The sequence below is a fragment of the Entelurus aequoreus genome, linkage group LG05, assembly GCF_033978785.1.
Source record: "Entelurus aequoreus isolate RoL-2023_Sb linkage group LG05, RoL_Eaeq_v1.1, whole genome shotgun sequence".
NCBI lineage: Eukaryota > Metazoa > Chordata > Actinopteri > Syngnathiformes > Syngnathidae > Entelurus > Entelurus aequoreus.
This window is the reverse complement of record NC_084735.1, coordinates 79,355,119-79,374,607: the sequence shown is the minus strand read 5'-3', so window position 1 is coordinate 79,374,607 and position 19,489 is coordinate 79,355,119. Positions and strand designations below refer to the sequence as shown.

Here is a 19,489-nt window from a genome sequence, read left to right as displayed (position 1 = left end):
ATATATAAATATATATATATATATATATATATATATATATATATATATATATATATATATATATATATATATATATATATATATATATATATATATATATATGTATGTATGTATGTATGTATATATATATATATATATATATATATATATATATATATGTATGTATGTATGTATGTATGTATGTATGTAAGTGTATATATATATATATATATATATATATATATATATATATATATATATATATATATATATATATATATATATATATATATATATATATATATGTACACTACCGTTGAAAAGTTTGGGGTCACATTGAAATGTCCTTATTTTTGAAGGAAAAGCACTGTACTTTTCAATGAAAATAACTTTAAACTAGTCTTAACTTTAAAGAAATACACTCTATACATTGCTAATGTGGTAAATGACTGTTCTAGCTGCAAATGTCTGGTTTTTGGTGCAATATCTACATAGGTGTATAGAGGCCCATTTCCAGCAACTATCACTCCAGTGTTCTAATGGTACAATGTGTTTGCTCATTGGCTCAGAAGGCTAATTGATGATTGGAAAACCCTTGTGCAATCATGTTCATACATCAAAACAGTTTAGCTCGTTACAGAAGCTACAAAACTGACCTTCCTTTGAGCAGATAGAGTTTCTGGAGCATCACATTTGTGGGGTCAATTAAAAGCTCAAAATGCCCAGAAAAAGAGAACTTTCATCTGAAACTCGACAGTCTATTCTTGTTCTTAGAAATGAAGGCTATTCCACAAAATTGTTTGGGTGACCCCAAACTTTTGAACGGTAGTGTATATGTATGTATATATATATATATATACATACACTTACATACATACATACATACATACATACATATATATATATATATATATATATATATATATATATATATATATATATATATATATATATATATATATATATATATATATATATATATATATATATATATATATATATATATATATATATATATATATATATATAACACACAGTACAGACCAAAAGTTTGTACACATATTCTCATTTCAATGCGTTTTCTTTATTTTCATGACTATTTACATTGTAGATTGTCACTGAAGACATCAAAACTATGACACCTGTGAAGTGAAAACCATTTCAACAGAATGCCAAGAGTGTGCAAAACAGTAATCAGAGCAAAGGGTGGCTATTTTGAAGAAACTAGAATATGGAACATGTTTTCAGTTATTTCACCTTTTTACAGTACTTAACTCCACATAACAAAAAAAGGTGAAATAACTGAAAACATGTTTTATATTCTAGTTTGTAAATATTCATGAAAATAAAGAAAACCCATTGAATGAGAAGGTATATATATATATATACATATATATGTCGCTATTCATGGTGTGTTTGTGTGTGTGTTAGGAATCATTGTAACAATGTTTGTGATTTGTGAAAATATAATGAAGACACATTTAACCTTTTATCTAATCATGTGGACCGCATTAGTACAGGTACAGACTAAAAAACGTTGTATTTAAGGTTCTCAAATCTGGATTAAAATAACCCACAGACCCTAAAAGTTCATATAAACACAGTTTGTTATTTGTGAAACTTTTTTTTCTATTTGTCAGAATTGAATAAAGACACACTCAAGCCTTTTTTAGGCATGTTGTACACATTAGTACAGGACCGATCAAAAACTACTCGACTTAAAATTCTCAAATCAGGACTATATTATCCCACAGACCCTGAATATTCATAAAAAAACAGTTGTTTTTTTATCTGGACCTGGACGAATGTCATCCCAAACAAAAGGGTTAAATGTGTCCTTATTGCACTTTCACAAATACTGTATCTTAAAGGCCTACTGAAATGAATTTTTTTTTATTTAAACGGGGATAGCAGATCCATTCTATGTGTCATACTTGATCATTTTGCGATATTGCCATATTTTTGCTGAAAGGATTTAGTAGAGAACATAGACGATAAAGTTTTGGTCGCTGATAAAAAAGCCTTGTCTGTACCGGAAGTAGCGTGACGTCACAGGTTGAAGGGCTCCTCACAATTCCCCATTGTTTACAATGCAGCGAGAGCGATTCGGACCAAGAAAGCGACGATTACCCCATTAATTTGAGCGAGGATGAAAGATTTGTGGATGAGGAACGTAAGAGTGAAAGACTAGAGTGCAGTGCAGGACGTATCTTTTTTCGCTCTGACCGTAACTTAGGTACAAGGGTTCATTGGATTCCACACTTTCTCCTTTTTCTATTGTGGATCACGGATTTGTATTTTAAACCACCTCGGATACTATATCCTCTTGAAAATGAGAGTCGAGAACGCGAAATGGACATTCACGGTGACTTTTATCTCCCCGACAATACATCGGCGAAGCTCTTTAGCTACGGAGCTAACGTGATAGCATCGTGCTTAAATGCAGATAGAAACAAAACAAATAAACCCCTGACTGGAAGGATAGACCTAAAATCAACAATACTATTAAACCATGGACATGTAACTACACGGTTAATGCTTTCCAGCCTGGCGAAGCTTAACAATGCTGTTGCTAACGACGCCATTGAAGCTAACTTAGCTACGGGACCTCACAGAGCTATGCTAAAAACATTAGCTATCCACCTACGCCAGCCAGCCCTCATCTGCTCATCAACACCCGTGCTCACCTGCGTTCCAGCGATCGACGGAGCGACGAAGGACTTCACCCGATCATCAATGCGGTCGGCGGCTAGCGTCGGATAGCGCGTCTGCTATCCAAGTCAAAGTCCTCCTGGTTGTGTTGCTGCAGCCAGCCGCTAATACACCGATCCCACCTACAGCTTTCTTCTTTGCAGTCTTCATTGTTCATTAAACAAATTGCAAAAGATTCACCAGCACAGATGTCCAGAATACTGTGGAATTTTGTATTGGATACAATGGTGTCCGAATACTTTCGTTTCAACCATTGACGTCACGCGCATACGTCATCATACATAGACGTTTTCAACCGGAAGTTTCGCTGGAAATTTAAAATTGCACTTTATAAGTTAACCCGGCCGCATTGGCATGTGTTGCAATGTTAAGATTTCATCATTGATATATAAACTATCAGACTGCGTGGTCGGTAGTAGTGGCTTTCAGTAGGCCTTTAAGTGTTTCAAAATTATATAATATTTAAACTACTTTATATATTTTTTTATATTGTTGCTGTTTTTTTCAATATTTTGCACTCGTGACAAAATGATTCAGTGATCATAACAACGTTCACATCTCTGGGTGTCTGGAACGCATTAATTGGATTTACATTGTGAACAGTTGTTTTGATTTTCAAAGAACCTCTTATTATAAAATTAGGTATTTCATTGTTTGTCGTTCTTCTAGGTACTGACTTGTTGCTGACTTAGCATAAAAAAATGAACGAATGAACTTTGCTAAAAGGTCACTTTAAATACTGCCGACGTCACTAACCAACAACACCCCTCCCTGTCAATCACCTCCCCGCCTGTCTGCGTGCGCGCGGCCACTACAACGCTGGCGAGGACGCGCGCACGTAGCGGGTACTGACAGGCGGCCGAGCGCGCTCCCGTGTCCGGCGGCTCTCTGCTGCGAGTCACAGATGGAGTTGCAGTGACCCCCGCTCTCCGGGCTGAACATTAAAAAAACAACAACAGTAATTTTTTTACAATGACACCCGAAGAGAGCGAAAATGGAGAAAACGCGACGAACTCGGTGAGCGTTAAAACAAAATCGCGACGGTGGTGATATTGACGCCACAGGTGGCAGCGTTATGGCATGGAACACTAACCCCTCTTGTGTGTTGTGTGGGTGGCACAAAACACCATTAAAAATACGACATGTTTAAGTTTGACTTGTGTACCATGTTATACAGAATTGGCTGTTGGGGTAAAACATCCCACTGTTATGTATTTAGGATCTTAATTGATAATTCGGCATATTTGAAAGTTGCTAAAAGTGCTTTAATAATGTTATACCCATATATTTCCCATCCGTTTTGTCTCAAATGGAAGTATAATAGTTGTCCTTTGAGGATGTCTGAATTGAATTTATAATTCAAGGAAGTTAGATTTCTAAATGTAGTTAGAATATTTTTGATTTAAAACATAATTTGTCAAATTTTATTTTATACCAAATCAAATTAGTGAAGGCAGACCATGATACATGGATTAACACTTAAATCACGTTTTCACACATATGTGTTGGTGTATCTCTTCAAAACTGTCCTAATGTCATGTCAAAAGCTGATTTGTTTGCCTCTGTTTAACACTATTTGTGTGTATGTGTGTGAGAGAGAGAAGGAGAGTCACAGTGGCTTTGTGATGGAGTCTGGTGGCATGCCGAGCGGAATGATAAACAGAAGCCTGTCCTATCCATGTCAGCAGCTTAAAATAGAGGCTAACCAAGGGGTCTCAGATATACCCTGGACGCCATATAAGTCTGGTCCCCACCCCCCCCCCCATCCCCCCTGCTCTTTGGCTTCCTGTATGTGTGTGTCGACAACACACTGATGCATACACCTGCTGTTGGGCAGGCTTTATATAGCACCACTCGCTCAGCAGGCGCTCTCTTTTTTTTGTTTTTTTTTAAGTACTTCATGTGTTCACAAGGTGAGAACATGCTTTTTCACATCCATAATAACGTGTGTTTACACCCATAGCCGGTTTAAATCAATCAATGGGCAGTTTTAGTCATTTCCTGAATGCTTTCCCCGGCGAACAATGACTGGATTCTCATTGTGCGACATCTTAACCTCATATGACCATGATAGGTTGGCAGTCGGGCAGCATTTGTCAGGCCGCTCTGCGTCACAGGCTTTAAGTGAGACATGGTCATGTCCCGCCGGGGTCCTAATTGTGTCAAGTTGGGTAAAGGTTGGCCGCTCGTTGGTTCTAGGAAAGTTAAAGCTATTTCTGTTGCATTTGTATACTGGCAAACCATCACTAACCTCTCAATTAGGTGTTTTGGTTGCCCACTTGTACCAATACTTAAAACCACCTAATGTACAAAATGACTGATGTCCTATAAAGGGTCTTGAGCCCAACCTGTTTTTTGTGCGCTCAGCAGAGTGAGATGCTGATCAACCAGTTGAGGGAGGTCACCGGCATCCAGGATCCTCAGATTCTCTGCAGAGCGTTAAAGGTAAGACAGGGTTTCCCCTACATGTAATTGATCGTGGTGCGGAGCCACGGCAAATTAAAGGCCTACTGAAACCCACTACTACCGTCCACGCAGTCTGATAGTTTATACATCAATGATGAAATCTTAACATTGCAACACATGCCAATACGGCCGAGTTAACTTATAAAGAGCAATTTTAAATTTCCCGGGGAACTTCCGGTTCAAAACGCCTTTGGAGGATGACGTATGCGCGTGACGTCGCGAGGTCCACTGAAGTGTTTGGACCCTTTTGGACACAATACACAGAGCTCTGTTTTCTTAGGCAAAATTCCACAGTATTCTGGACATCTGTGTTGGTGAATCTTTTGCAATTTGTTTAATGAGCAATGGAGTCTGCAAAGAAGAACGTTGTAGGTGGGATCGGTGTATGCAGCTGGCTGTAGCAACACAACAAGGAGGACTTTGTTGGATAGCAGACGCGCTAGCGGCGAACTCACGTTGACATCTCCGGGCCGCCGACCGCATCGTCGATCGCTGGAACGCAGGTGAGCACGGGTGTTGATGAGCAGAGGAGGGCTGGCAGGCGTAGGTGGAGCGCTAATGTTTTTATCATAGCTCTGACGAGGTCCCGTTGTTAAGTTAGCGTCGTTAGCAACAGCATTGCTAGGCTTCAACAGGCGCCGAATACACATTAACCGTGTATTTACATGTCCAGTGTTTGGTTCGGTGTCTCCTGATAGTAGTATTGTTGATCTTCTGTCTATCCTTCCAGTCAGGGATTTATTTATTTTGTTTCTATCTGCATTTGAGACAGATGCTATCACGTTAGCTCATGCTAAAGAGCTTCGTCGATGTATTGTCGTGGAGATAAAAGTCACTGTTAATGTCCATTTCGTCTTCTCGACTCTCATTTTCAAGAAGATATAGTATCCGAGGTGGTTTAAAATACAAATCCGTGATCCACAATAGAAAAAGGAGAGAGTGTGGATTCCAATGAGCCAGCTTGTACCTAAGTTACGGTCAGAGCGAAAAAAGATATCTCTTGAACTGCATTCTAGTCCGCCACTCTAACGTTCCTCATCCACGAATCTTTCATCCTCGCTCAAATTAATGGGTTAATCGTCACTTTCTAGCTCCTGATATCTCTCGCTCCTTTGTAAACAACGGGGGATTGTGAGCAGCACTACCGCTTGTGACGTCACGCTACTTCCGGTAGGGGCAAGGTTTTTTTTATCAGCGAGCAAAAGTTGCAAACTTTATCGTCGATTTTCTCTACTAAATCCTTTCAGCAAAAATATGGCAATATCGCGAAATGATCAAGTATGATACATAGAATGGATCTGCTATTCCCGTTTAAATAAAAAAAATTAATTTCAGTAGGCCTTTAAAAGCCGCCACACATTACAAATGAGGGTCTTTAACGTGAAAACAAATTAAAGTAATACATTGTATGAATTAGGGTTGTACGGTATACCGGTACTAATAACGTACTGCGGTACTAGTCAATCAAAGTCCTTAATCACAAATGTCTCAAAGAGCTGCACAAGCCACAACGACATCCTCGGCTCAGATCCCACATCAGGGCAAGAAAAACTCAACACATTGGGAACAACGAGAAACCTTGGAAGGGATCGCACATGTGGGGATCCCCCCTGGGTGACCGGTGCAATGGCTGCCGAGTGGATATAGTTAATAATGTGAGAGTCCAGTCCTTAGTGGGGATCCTCTTGCATGTAGACACGACGGAGCGCAGAGAAGTCACAGACTGATGCATAAGGAGTGGTCACCCCGGGTTCCGACTTCATGTGAAAGTCCAGTCCTTTGGGAGACCAGCAGGGGATCATCTTGAATGGAGACAAGTCAGCAGCGAAGAGACGTCACCAACTGATGCAAAGAGGAGTGGTCCAACCTGGGTCCCGACTTTGAACAGCTAGCGCTTCCTCCGTGGTCACCTGATAAACTCTCCATGCAGGAGAGGGGGGCAGAGCAGAAAAGAGAGACAGCAGATCAACTGGTCTAAAAATGGGTCTATTTAAAGGGTAGAGTATACAAATGAGTTTTAGGATGGGACTTAAATGCTTCTACTGAGGGAGCATCTCTAATTGTTACCGGTAGGGCATTCTAGAGTACTGGAGCCCGAATAGAAAACGCTCTAAAGCCTGCAGACTTTTTTTTGGGAAACACTAAGAAGCCGGATTTCTTTAAACACAGATTTCTGGCCGGGACATATGGTACAATACAATCAGCAAGGTAGGATGGAGCTAGACCGTAGTATTTTATACGTAAGTAGTAAAACCTTAAAGTCGCATCTTAAGTGCACAGGAAGCCAGTGCAGGTGAGCCAGTATAGGCATAATATGATCAAAATTCTTGAATTAAAGGAATGAATGAATGAAATTAATTTAATTACAATAAATTAATTAAAAACGGTACTATACTGGTAAAACGAGCAGAGGCGCATGTTAGGCAACGCACACAGAAACAGCGTGAATATAGAAAAGGAGGACTGGACGCATTTTGGCTTAAAAACTACAGATAAAGTTGAAGCTATTAACAGTGAAGCGCCCCTCTGCAAGAGGTGCTTAGCTCTTGCTCTTCTTAGCCGTCACCTAACGAAGTGACTAAGTGCTCTCTTGCAGGCCAGTCAGGGTGACGTCGGCCACGCTGTTGGGCTGCTGACAACCCAGCCAGCAGAGGTTCGGGATGCCAAAGAACCACAACAGTCCGAGACGCCTTGTGTTGCTTGGGAGGGACAGAAAGGTATGTGACACATTTGAAGTTCCTCGATAGTGAGACCCCGACAGAATATGTACTATGTGAACATGTTCTTGCTCAGCAGACCGCGATGAACTGCAGACCGCCATCGAACTGAGCCTGCAGGAGTCCCACAAGGCCCAGGAAGAGGAGCGGGAGTTCCATCGGTACCAGAATGATTTCACACCATAGTTTGTTTGCAACATAAATATACTTTTGAATGGACGCTGCAGGGCTTTGGAAGCCAGTGCCGAGGAGAACTCTGCGAGAAGCAAGAGGAAGCGATGCGAGGCCCAGAGTGACATGTGCAACCCGGCAGACTGGATCCGCCACGACGACTGGCCTGTCGGCATCCGCAACGTCGGAAACACCTGCTGGTTCAGCGCCGTCATCCAGGTGAGGACTTACTTAATGAGTGTGACTTCTAAGTATGGATGAGTACCAAATTCGATACTTTTATAGGCACCGACTGAATTCCGTCGGTACTACAGAGTATTGAGAGTCTTGTAAAATCAAACGCTGTCATATTTCGATACCTTCTGTTGCACGTGACGTCACGTCCGGTTGCAGACTGAACACTGGCTCAAGGAAACAATCACTCAAGCAGCAGTAAAGGCGGACTTAGTCAAACTCCATTTTTAGTAATGTTGCAATTATCAACTCCAAAAAAGCAAGTATGCTTGGTAAAAAACGTGCCAATGTAAAATAACACTCCACTCTTCCAAAATGCACTAGCTTGATGCTAATTGGATTTGCTGTAGACAGGCTACTGATTAGCATTAGCGATTTTACTTGGGGATTTCAACACCTCTAAATTTGGTCATGAAAACTAGGGAAAACCCCTGTCTGAAGAGAGCAATTCATAATAGTTTAAAGCTGTTCCTCAAAGAATCCATAAAATGAATTAAAAAGTGATGAAGGAATTAGGGCTGGGCGATATGGCCTTTTATTAATATCTCAATATTTTTAGGCCATGTCACGATACACGATATATATCTCGATATTTTGCCTTAGCCTTGAATGAACAATTGATGCATATAATCACACCAGTATGATGATTCTATGTGTCTACATTAAAACATTCTTGTTCATACTGCATTAATATATGCTAATTTTAAACTTTTATGCAGAGAGGGAACTCACAACTAAGTAAATTTACCAAAACTGTATTTAATAAGCAGTGGCACAAACATTCATGTCATTTCAAAACAAGAAAGTGCAAGATTGTCAGAGACATTTTAAAACAAGCTATTTGTGCACTTTTGTGCATGATGTCACTAAGATTGATTGATTGATTGATTGAAACTTTTATTAGTAGATTGCACAGTTCAATACATATTCCGTACAATTGACCACTAAATGGTAACACCCGAATAAGTTTTTCAACTTGTTTAAGTCGGGGTCCACGTAATCAATTCATGGTAAATGAATGGTAGATGACACATCACAACAACACTAAATTAAAGTGCACTTTTTGTACAGAACGCCACTGCAATATTTTAAAACTAATAAAGTGCACTTTTGTGCATGATGTCACACAAGATATTTCAAAAAGTGTAAAATAAAAATTAGCTGCAAAATAGGAAATCAAATAGTGTATGTCCTTCGCTATGTGGTAGGTTATTGCTGACGTTATCTCCTGTTTTTGAGTATTTTTTTCTTATGGTTTTGATCTGGAAATGGAAGACGCCAGGCTCAATTGGGTCAATGCTGGTTGCTTCGGCATTTTGTTGGCTGTGGCACCGGCCGAGATGTTGACATGCGGAGTTTCAAGCACTCCTTATTCTCTAGCGGGTGACTTTTCAAATGATGCTACAAATTAGTAGTGCTGCTGCTTTTTGTATCATTGCTTTTGCCGCATACTTTACATATTACGGTTGTCTGTTCGACATCTTCCCGCTTGAAGCCAAACCACCGCCAGACGATGGACTCCGTGCTGTTTTTCTTGGGAATTAATTCTTCTTCCTCCATTTGTTACCAGATTTGCACCTTCTCTCTCTCGTATTACCACTCGCACCGCCCCGCTAGCATCACCTGCCACAGCTAACTTTACCCATGCCGCTACCTCTCTGCTCCGCGAGAGCGTATGACGTTGCACGTGCGACAGTATGTGACAAGGTGCGCTTGTTTTATCTCTCTATGAGAAGGAGAGACAAGAAAGAGTGAGAAAAGCCTGTAGTCTAATGCCCGCAGCTAAAAGCAACTGCGTGAGAACGTATACTCGAATACTCACGATATAGTCATTTTCTACATCACACGGAGACAAACCCGCAATATGTCGAGTATATTCGATATATCGCCCAGCCCTAGAAGGAATTAGATCTAAAAGGCAGGTTGTTGCGTTTACTTGGGAGAAAACTCGACCAAGTGTCCTTGCATCAACCAGGACAAAACTCTCCAGTGTTTCCTCAGGCAAGGACAACAGATCAGGTGTGTCAGCAGATACAACTTGCCGTGTTTGGAGGCCAGATCTGCTGTCTTTGATCTTGGTTCTGAAGTGGTCTGCAAAGTCCTAGCAAAAGGCATCTGATGTTTTTTAGAAGCTTTATTAAAATTCTTACTCGTTAAAATAGCGAAAGTGGAGAAGATGGTCTGCGGTGAGTTGTGAGAAATGGTCAAATCCAGCCCGTTTGTCTGTGCCTTGAGGTGTTGACGCAAAATCTGATAAGATTTCTTCCATCGCCCATGGGGGTGTACGTTTTGATTTGACTGTTTTTGTTAAAAGTGGAGGTACGCAGTCCAGAGTAGATTTTAGTTTACTGTTAAAATGATCAATTGATGCAGTCCCCCCTCCTCTTCTGCCCCTTTTAGTGGAAAATAAAAAGTTTAAAGTTGGTGGGGAAGACTCGGTGAGAACAACAGGTGTGTCGGTGCCAAGCCATGTCTCAGTTAAAAGAAGACAGTCTAACTTATTGTCTAAAATCATATCATTCATTAAAAGAGTTCAGTTTAGAAGGGAGCGAATGTTTAAAAGTACCATATTGATGGTGACAGGTGGAGAAGTGGATTGTTGGTCTGAGGGACATTTCTGAGGAGCAAACATACTGTGCAGCAGTTTTTTACAGTTGTGTGTGTGTGTATATGCAGTATATATATATATATATATATTTAGGTTGTTCCTTAAAAAATGGACCCAAGCAAACATACTATAAAGCAGATTTTTAAATTTTTACAGCTATTTATGTACTATATATGTTTGAAAAAAAAAAAAAAAAATATATATATATATATATATATATATATATATATATATATATATATATATATATATATATATATATATATATATATATATATATATATATATATATATATATATATATATATATATATATATTATATGAGCTGTCAACATTAACGCATGTGATTATTAAAAAAATATATATATATATACACTACCGTTCAAAAGTTTGGGGTCACCCAAACAATTTTGTGTTTGAGCCTTCATTTCTAAGAACAAGAATAGACTGTCGAGTTTCAGATGAAAGTTCTCTTTTTCTGGCCATTTTGAGCGTTTAATTGACCCCACAAATGTGATGCTCCAGAAACTCAATCTGCTCAAAGGAAGGTCAGTTTTGTAGCTTCTGTAAGGAGCTAAACTGTTTTCAGATGTGTGAACATGATTGCACAAGGGTTTTCTAATCATCAATTAGCCTTCTGAGCCAATGAGCAAACACATTGTACCATTAGAACACTGGAGTGATAGTTGCTGGAAATGGGCCTCTATACACCTATGTAGATATTGCACCAAAAACCAGACATTTGCAGCTAGAATAGTCATTTACTACATTAGCAATGTATAGAGTGTATTTCTTTAAAGTTAAGACTAGTTTAAATTTATCTTCATTGAAAAGTACAGTGCTTTTCCTTCAAAAATAAGGACATTTCAATGTGACCCCAAACTTTTGAACGGTAGTGTGTGTATATATATATATATATATATATATATATATATATATATATATATATATATATATATATATATATATATACTGTATATATATACGACGCGCGCATTGTTACATGGTCTGTGATCGCAATGAAAGGCGGCAATTTTTGCTTCACAACAGAACTTTAGATAAAAAATTAGGTATTACAGCGACAAACGTTCTTATGAGCACACATCAATTTTAAAATATCATCTTAATGCGAACCACGTACTCGAGGATGGTGCACCATGCTATTATTGTGAAGGTGGAAGTGTGCTGTGCTGTATTTCTAAGCTTGACAAGTAAAGCGGCGACTCATTTGAGGCTGTTAAAAAAGAGAGCGCCTCTCAATTTGGACCGTTCTCCTGTTTCTACATAGATGTTACATCGATGACGTTGTTCACAACAACACAAGCAGATTAGATGTGTTGTGGGTGTATGGATTGTTCTTGCTAGCATCCGCGCCTTAGTTTGGTCGCTGTTTCGGTAATGTGTATGCGGAAATTATATGCCTTACTTTTTTTTTTATTGAGTTTAGTGATTATGGATTAGGCATACAAGTGTTAAAAGTGAAAAGTAGCAACCATGGTGACATTCCAAACTTCTAGTAGCCGGGCTCTTTTTTTCACTCATTCGCTCCTTATCTGTTTCACCGTCACAAGCTCCGGAATTTGCATGCACGCTGCGCGGCCTATTAATAATTTTTTACTATTATTATATTTTCATAATCATGAGAAGCCGAAATTGAAATCAAAATTTCCCTAACATATGTATACATTTTTTATTTATTTTTATTTTTTTCTCTCAATGTGTCTCTCGAGTCAAAATAATTGCCCAGGTCTGACCTAGACAGTACTGACATCTAATGTCTTGGAAGTGCAACTGCATTGCACACGAGACTTAAATGTAAAAAGAAAACAATATATAACAACTGAACATCACAGTTAGCTCATTTTTAAATGTTATATTAAAAAAATGTATGTTATTATCAAGCAATTAATATTTATTAACACACAAAAAAGTACAGAAAATTGGTACGGTTGAGTACCTGTATCGATTCACAAGTAACAGGAATTGGTACCGTATTGATTCAAATGTGAACAGTACCCATCCTTATTCCAAAGCGGCAAGTGGAAAATCCACAATTTAATTGAGACCACCACCATCACTGCAAATAGCTCAACCAACATTTCCCCATTTCTAAGAAATCTAACTTAAGTCAAACCAGATTAAAAACGTTTTTTTTGTTTTCAAATACACCTTATTGTAAAACATACAGCAAACAAAACTGCACTTTTAAGCTTGGTCTCGCAGCCGTGCAGCAAGTGCAAACTGGAATAGACTTTGAGTTGACAGCACACTTGCTAGATTTGAACCGGTTAACATCAGCTCCACCTTGACGCAAGCATTTTAATACCACCTATAAAATGGGCACCTTACTTTAAACGCAAACTATAATAATCATGGCACAGTTTGTGCGTCCATACAGAAGTTTCACTTTTTGTAATAGTTTGCACAATACTCAAATTGATAAATATATAGTACATACAGTGGTAACTTGCTTTTTGTTATCGAATTGTACGAAAAACTAAATAGATTTTAACCAAAAGAAATAATGAAAATCCAGTTAATCTATCCGTGTTACAATCTATCCGTCCATCTTTTTTTTGTAACATTTTCTTATTGATTTTCAGACATGAATTGTCTAGTAAACATCAAATGCTGTGTTTTTCTCCCCACAAGTAAAACAACCAAAAACAATATTAATATTTAAATAATCATAAAGTAAGAAACCACAGACAGATGTCAACATAAAACCACAGACAGCTGCATTTGTGAATGACCTTAGAGAGACATAGCAGCCCACAAGCACACAAAAGGCTCATCAACCACCCACATTTCAATTGTGATTTAATCAGGGTTAATTTGGAGATCAGTTTCTCCTACATCTTTCTGAAAGGCACCTCACAGTTCTTGAAACTTCACAGAACAACCACTTAATGTCAGCCCAATCTTCTCCAGTTTGAGAAAACAAAGAACATCTTTGATTCAGCGGGTGTGGAGGCGCTCTTGCCTTCCAATTTAACACAATGATTCTTCTAGCCAACAAAGTAGTGAATGCTGCAAGATTATTTTTGGATTTGCTAAGGGAAGATGACTGAGGTGCTACCCCAAATAGTCCACTTAAGAATTTGGTCCAATCCTTTCGCCAGTGACCACAGACAAAGTGTTAAAAATGTCCGTGCAATAGCTGTTTTGGGATGGGCAGAGACAAAACATATGTATTAAATTAGCTGAAGACTGTAGACACCGATCACATAATACCGCTATTCCGTCATACATCTTAGCTGGTCGAACCTTGGTATAATAAGTACGATGTATTAGCTTGTATTGAGTAAGGCTGTGTCTAGCACAAATAGAATACTTATGAACTCTACTTAAAATCTCTGTCCAGCTATCCTCAGACAGGATCATTCCTAAATCCTATTCCCAGAGTGACTTACCGTATTTTTCGGAGTATAAGTCGCTCCGGAGTATAAGTCGCAGCGGCCGAAAATGCATAATAAAGAAGGAAAAAAACATATATAAGTCGCACTGGAGTATAAGTTGCATTTTTGGGGGAAATTTATTTGATAAAACCCAACACCAAGAATAGACATTTGAAAGGCAATTTAAAATAAATAAAGAATAGTGAACAACAGGCTGAATAAGTGTACGTTATATGAGGCATAAATAACCAACTGAGAACGTGCCTGGTATGTTAACGTAACATATTATGGTAAGAGTCATTCAAATAACTATAACATATACAGTAGAACATGCTATACGTTTACCAAACAATCTGTCACTCCGAATCGCTAAATCCGATGAAATCTTATACGTCTAGTCTCTTACGTGAATGAGCTAAATAATATTATTTGATATTTTACGGTAGTGTGTTAATAATTTCACACATAAGTCGCTCCTGAGTATAAGTCGCACCCCCGACCAAACTATCAATCAATCAATCAATGTTTATTTATATAGCCCTAAATCACAAGTGTCTCAAAGGGCTGTACAAGCCACAACGACATCCTCGGTACAGAGCCCACATACGGGCAAGGAAAACTCACCCCAGTGGGACGTCAATGTGAATGACTATGAGAAACCTTGGAGAGGACCGCATATGTGGGTAACCCCACCCCATCTCTAGGGGAGACCGAAAGCAATGGATGTCAAGTGGGTCTGGCATAATATTGTGAAAGTCCAACACATCATCTATGAAAAAAACTGTGACTTATAGTCCGAAAAATACAGTAATTGATTTTAGAGACTCTGGACGTAAAAGAAAAATGTGGTCATAAATACGTGTAATTGATCCTTTTAAAGTTAGAAGTGGTGTCAAAAACGCATCTAAAACTTTGTCAGTCGGTAAATCTGAAACCCTAAGAAAAGTATGACGAACAAAACTGCTGATCTGTAGATATTTTAAAAAGTGTTGTTTAGGGAGTAAAAGGGTATCACAAAGTTGCTGGAAAGAAGCAACAAAATGTGTCCATATTAAAGTTATCCTTTAAGATGCGACACGTGTTCCATAGTTTCAGGTGGCTCTGCAGACAAAGTGGATGATTCAATAGTGCGAGCCAATGAGGGCATCAAGTATGAAGTGGGCGACAACAGACAGTAATTATTTTCGATTCAGAAGTCAGGCTTATGAAATGATTAATGGTAAAATGATACAACAGAGTACAAATCTAAATGGCCTTCAAATTAGACCTTTTTGCCTCTGAAGCAAGTGCTGTCGATTCAACACCGCTCTGATCTCAACAAATGTAATTATGCTCCAATCAGATCGAAGCCAAAGTGACCACATGATTCACCTGCCAGCTCTTATTCCCCCGCTCACTCCTCTGTGGCCGCAAACGACAGTAACAATGAGATAAGCCTCGATTGGATTTCCTTACTCAAATTTGATCATCGCGAGCTTGACTGGCTGGGCTTCAACGTGACACGTAAGACTAATTGTTGCTGCAGTGGAAACACACAATGAGGCTATCGGTAAAATGGGTTACGTGTAAAGATAACCAAAAACTGTTCTGTAATGTTGCTTGAATGCGAGACGACCCTCACGCACCCTAGGAGACACCTTATGGATTTTTCCTCCCATGCTCTGATACAATATACTAACATACAATTTTGTTTTGTTTTTCCAGTCGCTGTTCCACCTTCCTGTGTTCAGAAGGCTGGTTCTCAACTACCATCTGTCTGAGCAGATCCTGGACAAGTGTAAGAGCCACGCGGTGAGTTTTCATCAACATCAGGGGCTTCCAAATGTTTTTTTCCTCCAAGGGCTATTTTCTCAAAAAATAAAGATTAAGATTAAAGATTAAAGATACCAATGATTGTCACACACACACTAGATGTGGTGAAATTTGTCCTCTGCATTTGACCCATCCCCTTGGGGAGCAGTGGGCAGCAGCGGCGCCGCGCCCGGGAATCATTTTGGTGACTTAACCCCCAACTCCAACCCGTGTTGCTGAGTGCCAAGCAGGGAGGTTATGGGTCCCATTTTTATAGTCTTTGGTATGACTCGGCTGGGATTTGAACTCCAACCTACCGATCTCAGGTCGGACACTCTAACCACTAGGATGCAAAGGTAACATATAGGGCTGTGAATCTTTGGGTGTCCCACGATTCCATTCAATATCGATTCTTGGGGTCACGATTAGATTCAAAATCGTTGTTTTTTTTTCAATTCAACACGATTCTCGATTCAAAAACGATATTTTTCCGATTCAAAACAATTCTCTATTCATTCAATACATAGGATTTCAGCAGTCTGCTGACATGCAAGCAGAGTAGTAGATTTTTGTAAAAAGCTTTTATAATTGTAAAGGACAATGTTTTATCAACTAATTGCAATAATGTAAATTTGTTTTAACTATTAAATGAACCAAAAATATTACTTATTTTATCTTTGTGAAAATATTGGACACAGTGTGTCCAAAATGCTAAAATGAACTTGATATCAAAAAGGAAGAGGCAACATCACACTGTGACACAGCAGACAACAACATACGCACACGCACACAATGAGAATAATGAACAACAAATCAATGATTGAAGTGACAAACTTGCCATCCAAGCAATACACTGTTTGTTGACAAGAAGATATGACAGCCATCAAAGCACATTTAATCTCTTTATTAAGCAGAGTTGACACTATCCGGTGAAAAGATTCAAAAGTGCTGGCATCAGAGCCGACAAACTGCCAATACTAACTGCTAAAGTTAACAAACACAGCTCCGTTGAAACCCTTGATGACGTGACATGTCACAAGACAACACGACCCACCTTTTAAAAGCACACACACATTCACGCACACACACACACACACACACACACACTGTGCTCCCATATGAAACGTCTCTCAACTGCATATGCCAGATATTTGAAGTTTTTTCTTTCTTTTTTTTTTAAGTAACGTATCAATTACTTTCCCTAGTAATTTAATTACATTTATTAAGGAGTAATTCCATTAGTAATTCAATCACTTTTTTGGTAAAGTAACAAGTAAGTAAAATTAATTACTTTTTAAAAGTGGTTTTCAAAACACAGATCATAAGTACAATACTTACATTATTCAGACTTTTTGGTGCACGACAAGAGACTAGACAGCAAAGTCTGAACTGACTAACCCACAGACCATAAACTATAGACTCCTGATATCTAACGTCTTGGACTTGCAACTGATTTTGAGACTCAGAAATGTGATAATAAAACAAGATGCAACAAATGGACAACAGTTTTCATAATGAGCTCATTTTTAAATGTTACCCAAAAAAAGATTTTACAATCAAAAACTATATTTAGTAACACACACAAAAGTACCAAAACTTGGTACCGTTGAGTACTTGTTTTGATTCCCAGGTACCAGGGAATTGGTACCGTATCGGTTCAAATGTGAACGGCACCCATCCCCATCATCAACAGACTTAAGCGTAATGAATATTTTTCTCATCACAATCTGGAGACTTTTATTGATTGAGACTTTTATTAGTAGGTTGCACAGTGAAGTACATATTCCGTACAATTGACCACTAAATGGTAACACCCGAATAAGTTTTTCAACTTGTTTAAGTCGGGGTCCACTTAAATTGATTCATGATACAGATATATACTATCATATATACTATCATCATAATACAGTCATCACACAAGATAATCACATTGAATTATTTACATTATTTACAATCTTGATCTTGCTCTCCAAGGACAAGAGGAACATCGCCTTCATGCAGGAGCTACGGTGTCTCTTCTCCCTTTTGGTGGGCTCCACACGCAGGTTCGTCGACCCCTCAGCCGCCGTGGAGCTACTGCGAGATGCATTCAGAACTAGCGAGGCCCAGCAGGTACATGTTCGTCTTCTACCATTGCTACAAAAATCCCATATGTGTAAAAAAGGTATATTTTTTTCGCTTAAACTAAAGGATGTGAGCGAGTTCTCCCACAAGCTGCTGGACTGGTTAGAAGATGCCTTTCAGCTCGCCGCCAATGGAGAGTAAGACATACTTTGATGTGATGCATGTGTATTATCAACGGCCTTTCTAACTAACGCCAAGTTTGCTTCCAGTAGCCCAGCAGATAAGCAACAAAACCCCATGGTGCAACTTTTCTATGGCACTTTTGTGACCGAGAGGAAGCATGAGGGTAAGTGGCGCTTCAGCCGTTAACGTTGCCACCATTACGGACCACTCACGAGTCTCTCTCTCTGAGTAGGTCAAATCCTTTGTAACATTGAGCAGTTTGGCCAGTACCCCCTGCAAGTAAATGGCTTTAACAACCTGGACGAGTGCCTGGAAGGCGCCATGGTCGAGCGGGAGATCGAGTCGCTTCACGCCGATCTCAGCGTTCCCTGCGGCAGAGAGGTTGGGTAGCTTCAGCTCAGATGTTTTCTGAATGAGAAATGTCGATGCCTGGCTTATTTCTCTTTACCACGCAGAGATGGTTCAAGAAGTTGCCGCCCGTTTTGACGTTCGAACTGTCCAGATTTGAGTTCAACACCCAGCTGGGCCGCCCCGAGAAGATACACAAGAAACTGGAGTTCCCGCAAATTATCCACATGGACAGGTGACAGTTTTTTTGTTCTTCCATGTCACATGCCGAGTAAGAACTAGCAGAAGCAGACAAGAAAGCATGATAATAGCTAAGCTAGCTTGAAACAACAGAAGAAATAAGTGCTTAGTAAAGTTTAGGAAGCACGTTACAGTAGATATTGGAAAATTAAAAAGTAGGTTAATTGGAGTCTAGATAAGGGGTGTCCAAACTACAACCATGTGCAGCTCGCCAGGCACCTAAATTCTAAGTTCAGTCTACTGTTATTTCAACCTGAAGAGGTGCTGGTTGTAGGGCTGCAACAACTAATCGATTAAATCGATTATAAAAATAGTTGGCGATTAATTTAGTCATCAATTCGTTGGATCTATGATATGCGCATGCGCAGAGGCTACTTTTTTTTTTTTTCTTTTCTTTTCTTCTTTTTTTTTTTTCTTTATAAACCTTTATTTATAAACTGCAACATTTACAAACAGCTGAGAAACAATAATCAAAATAAGTATAGTGTCAATATGGTGCCAGTATGCTGTTTTTTTCAATAAAATACTGGAAAGAATAGAAATGTAGTTTGTCTCTTTTATCCGATTATTAATCGAA

At 38.9% G+C, this 19,489-nt stretch overlaps 1 protein-coding gene across 6 annotated transcripts in view; it reads left to right on the top strand.

Annotated features, from left to right (window-relative positions):
* Positions 1-3,535: 3,535 nt before the first annotated feature.
* usp28 (ubiquitin specific peptidase 28) overlaps positions 3,536-19,489 on the top strand; it is a 40,075-nt gene continuing 24,121 nt past the window's right edge. The window contains exons 1-11 of one of the 6 annotated variants that reach the window (XM_062049018.1): positions 3,536-3,708; positions 5,059-5,136; positions 7,754-7,874; positions 7,951-8,035; positions 8,102-8,264; positions 15,991-16,077; positions 18,052-18,189; positions 18,268-18,338; positions 18,411-18,487; positions 18,557-18,705; positions 18,780-18,907. In XM_062049018.1, coding sequence (XP_061905002.1) covers positions 3,664-3,708; positions 5,059-5,136; positions 7,754-7,874; positions 7,951-8,035; positions 8,102-8,264; positions 15,991-16,077; positions 18,052-18,189; positions 18,268-18,338; positions 18,411-18,487; positions 18,557-18,705; positions 18,780-18,907 — 1,142 coding nt within the window. In that variant the 5' untranslated portion in view covers positions 3,536-3,663. The remainder of the gene's footprint in view (positions 3,709-5,058; positions 5,137-7,753; positions 7,875-7,950; positions 8,036-8,101; positions 8,265-15,990; positions 16,078-18,051; positions 18,190-18,267; positions 18,339-18,410; positions 18,488-18,556; positions 18,706-18,779; positions 18,908-19,489) is intronic. The other 5 variants (XM_062049024.1, XM_062049020.1, XM_062049019.1 and 2 more) reach the window with 5 other exon arrangements.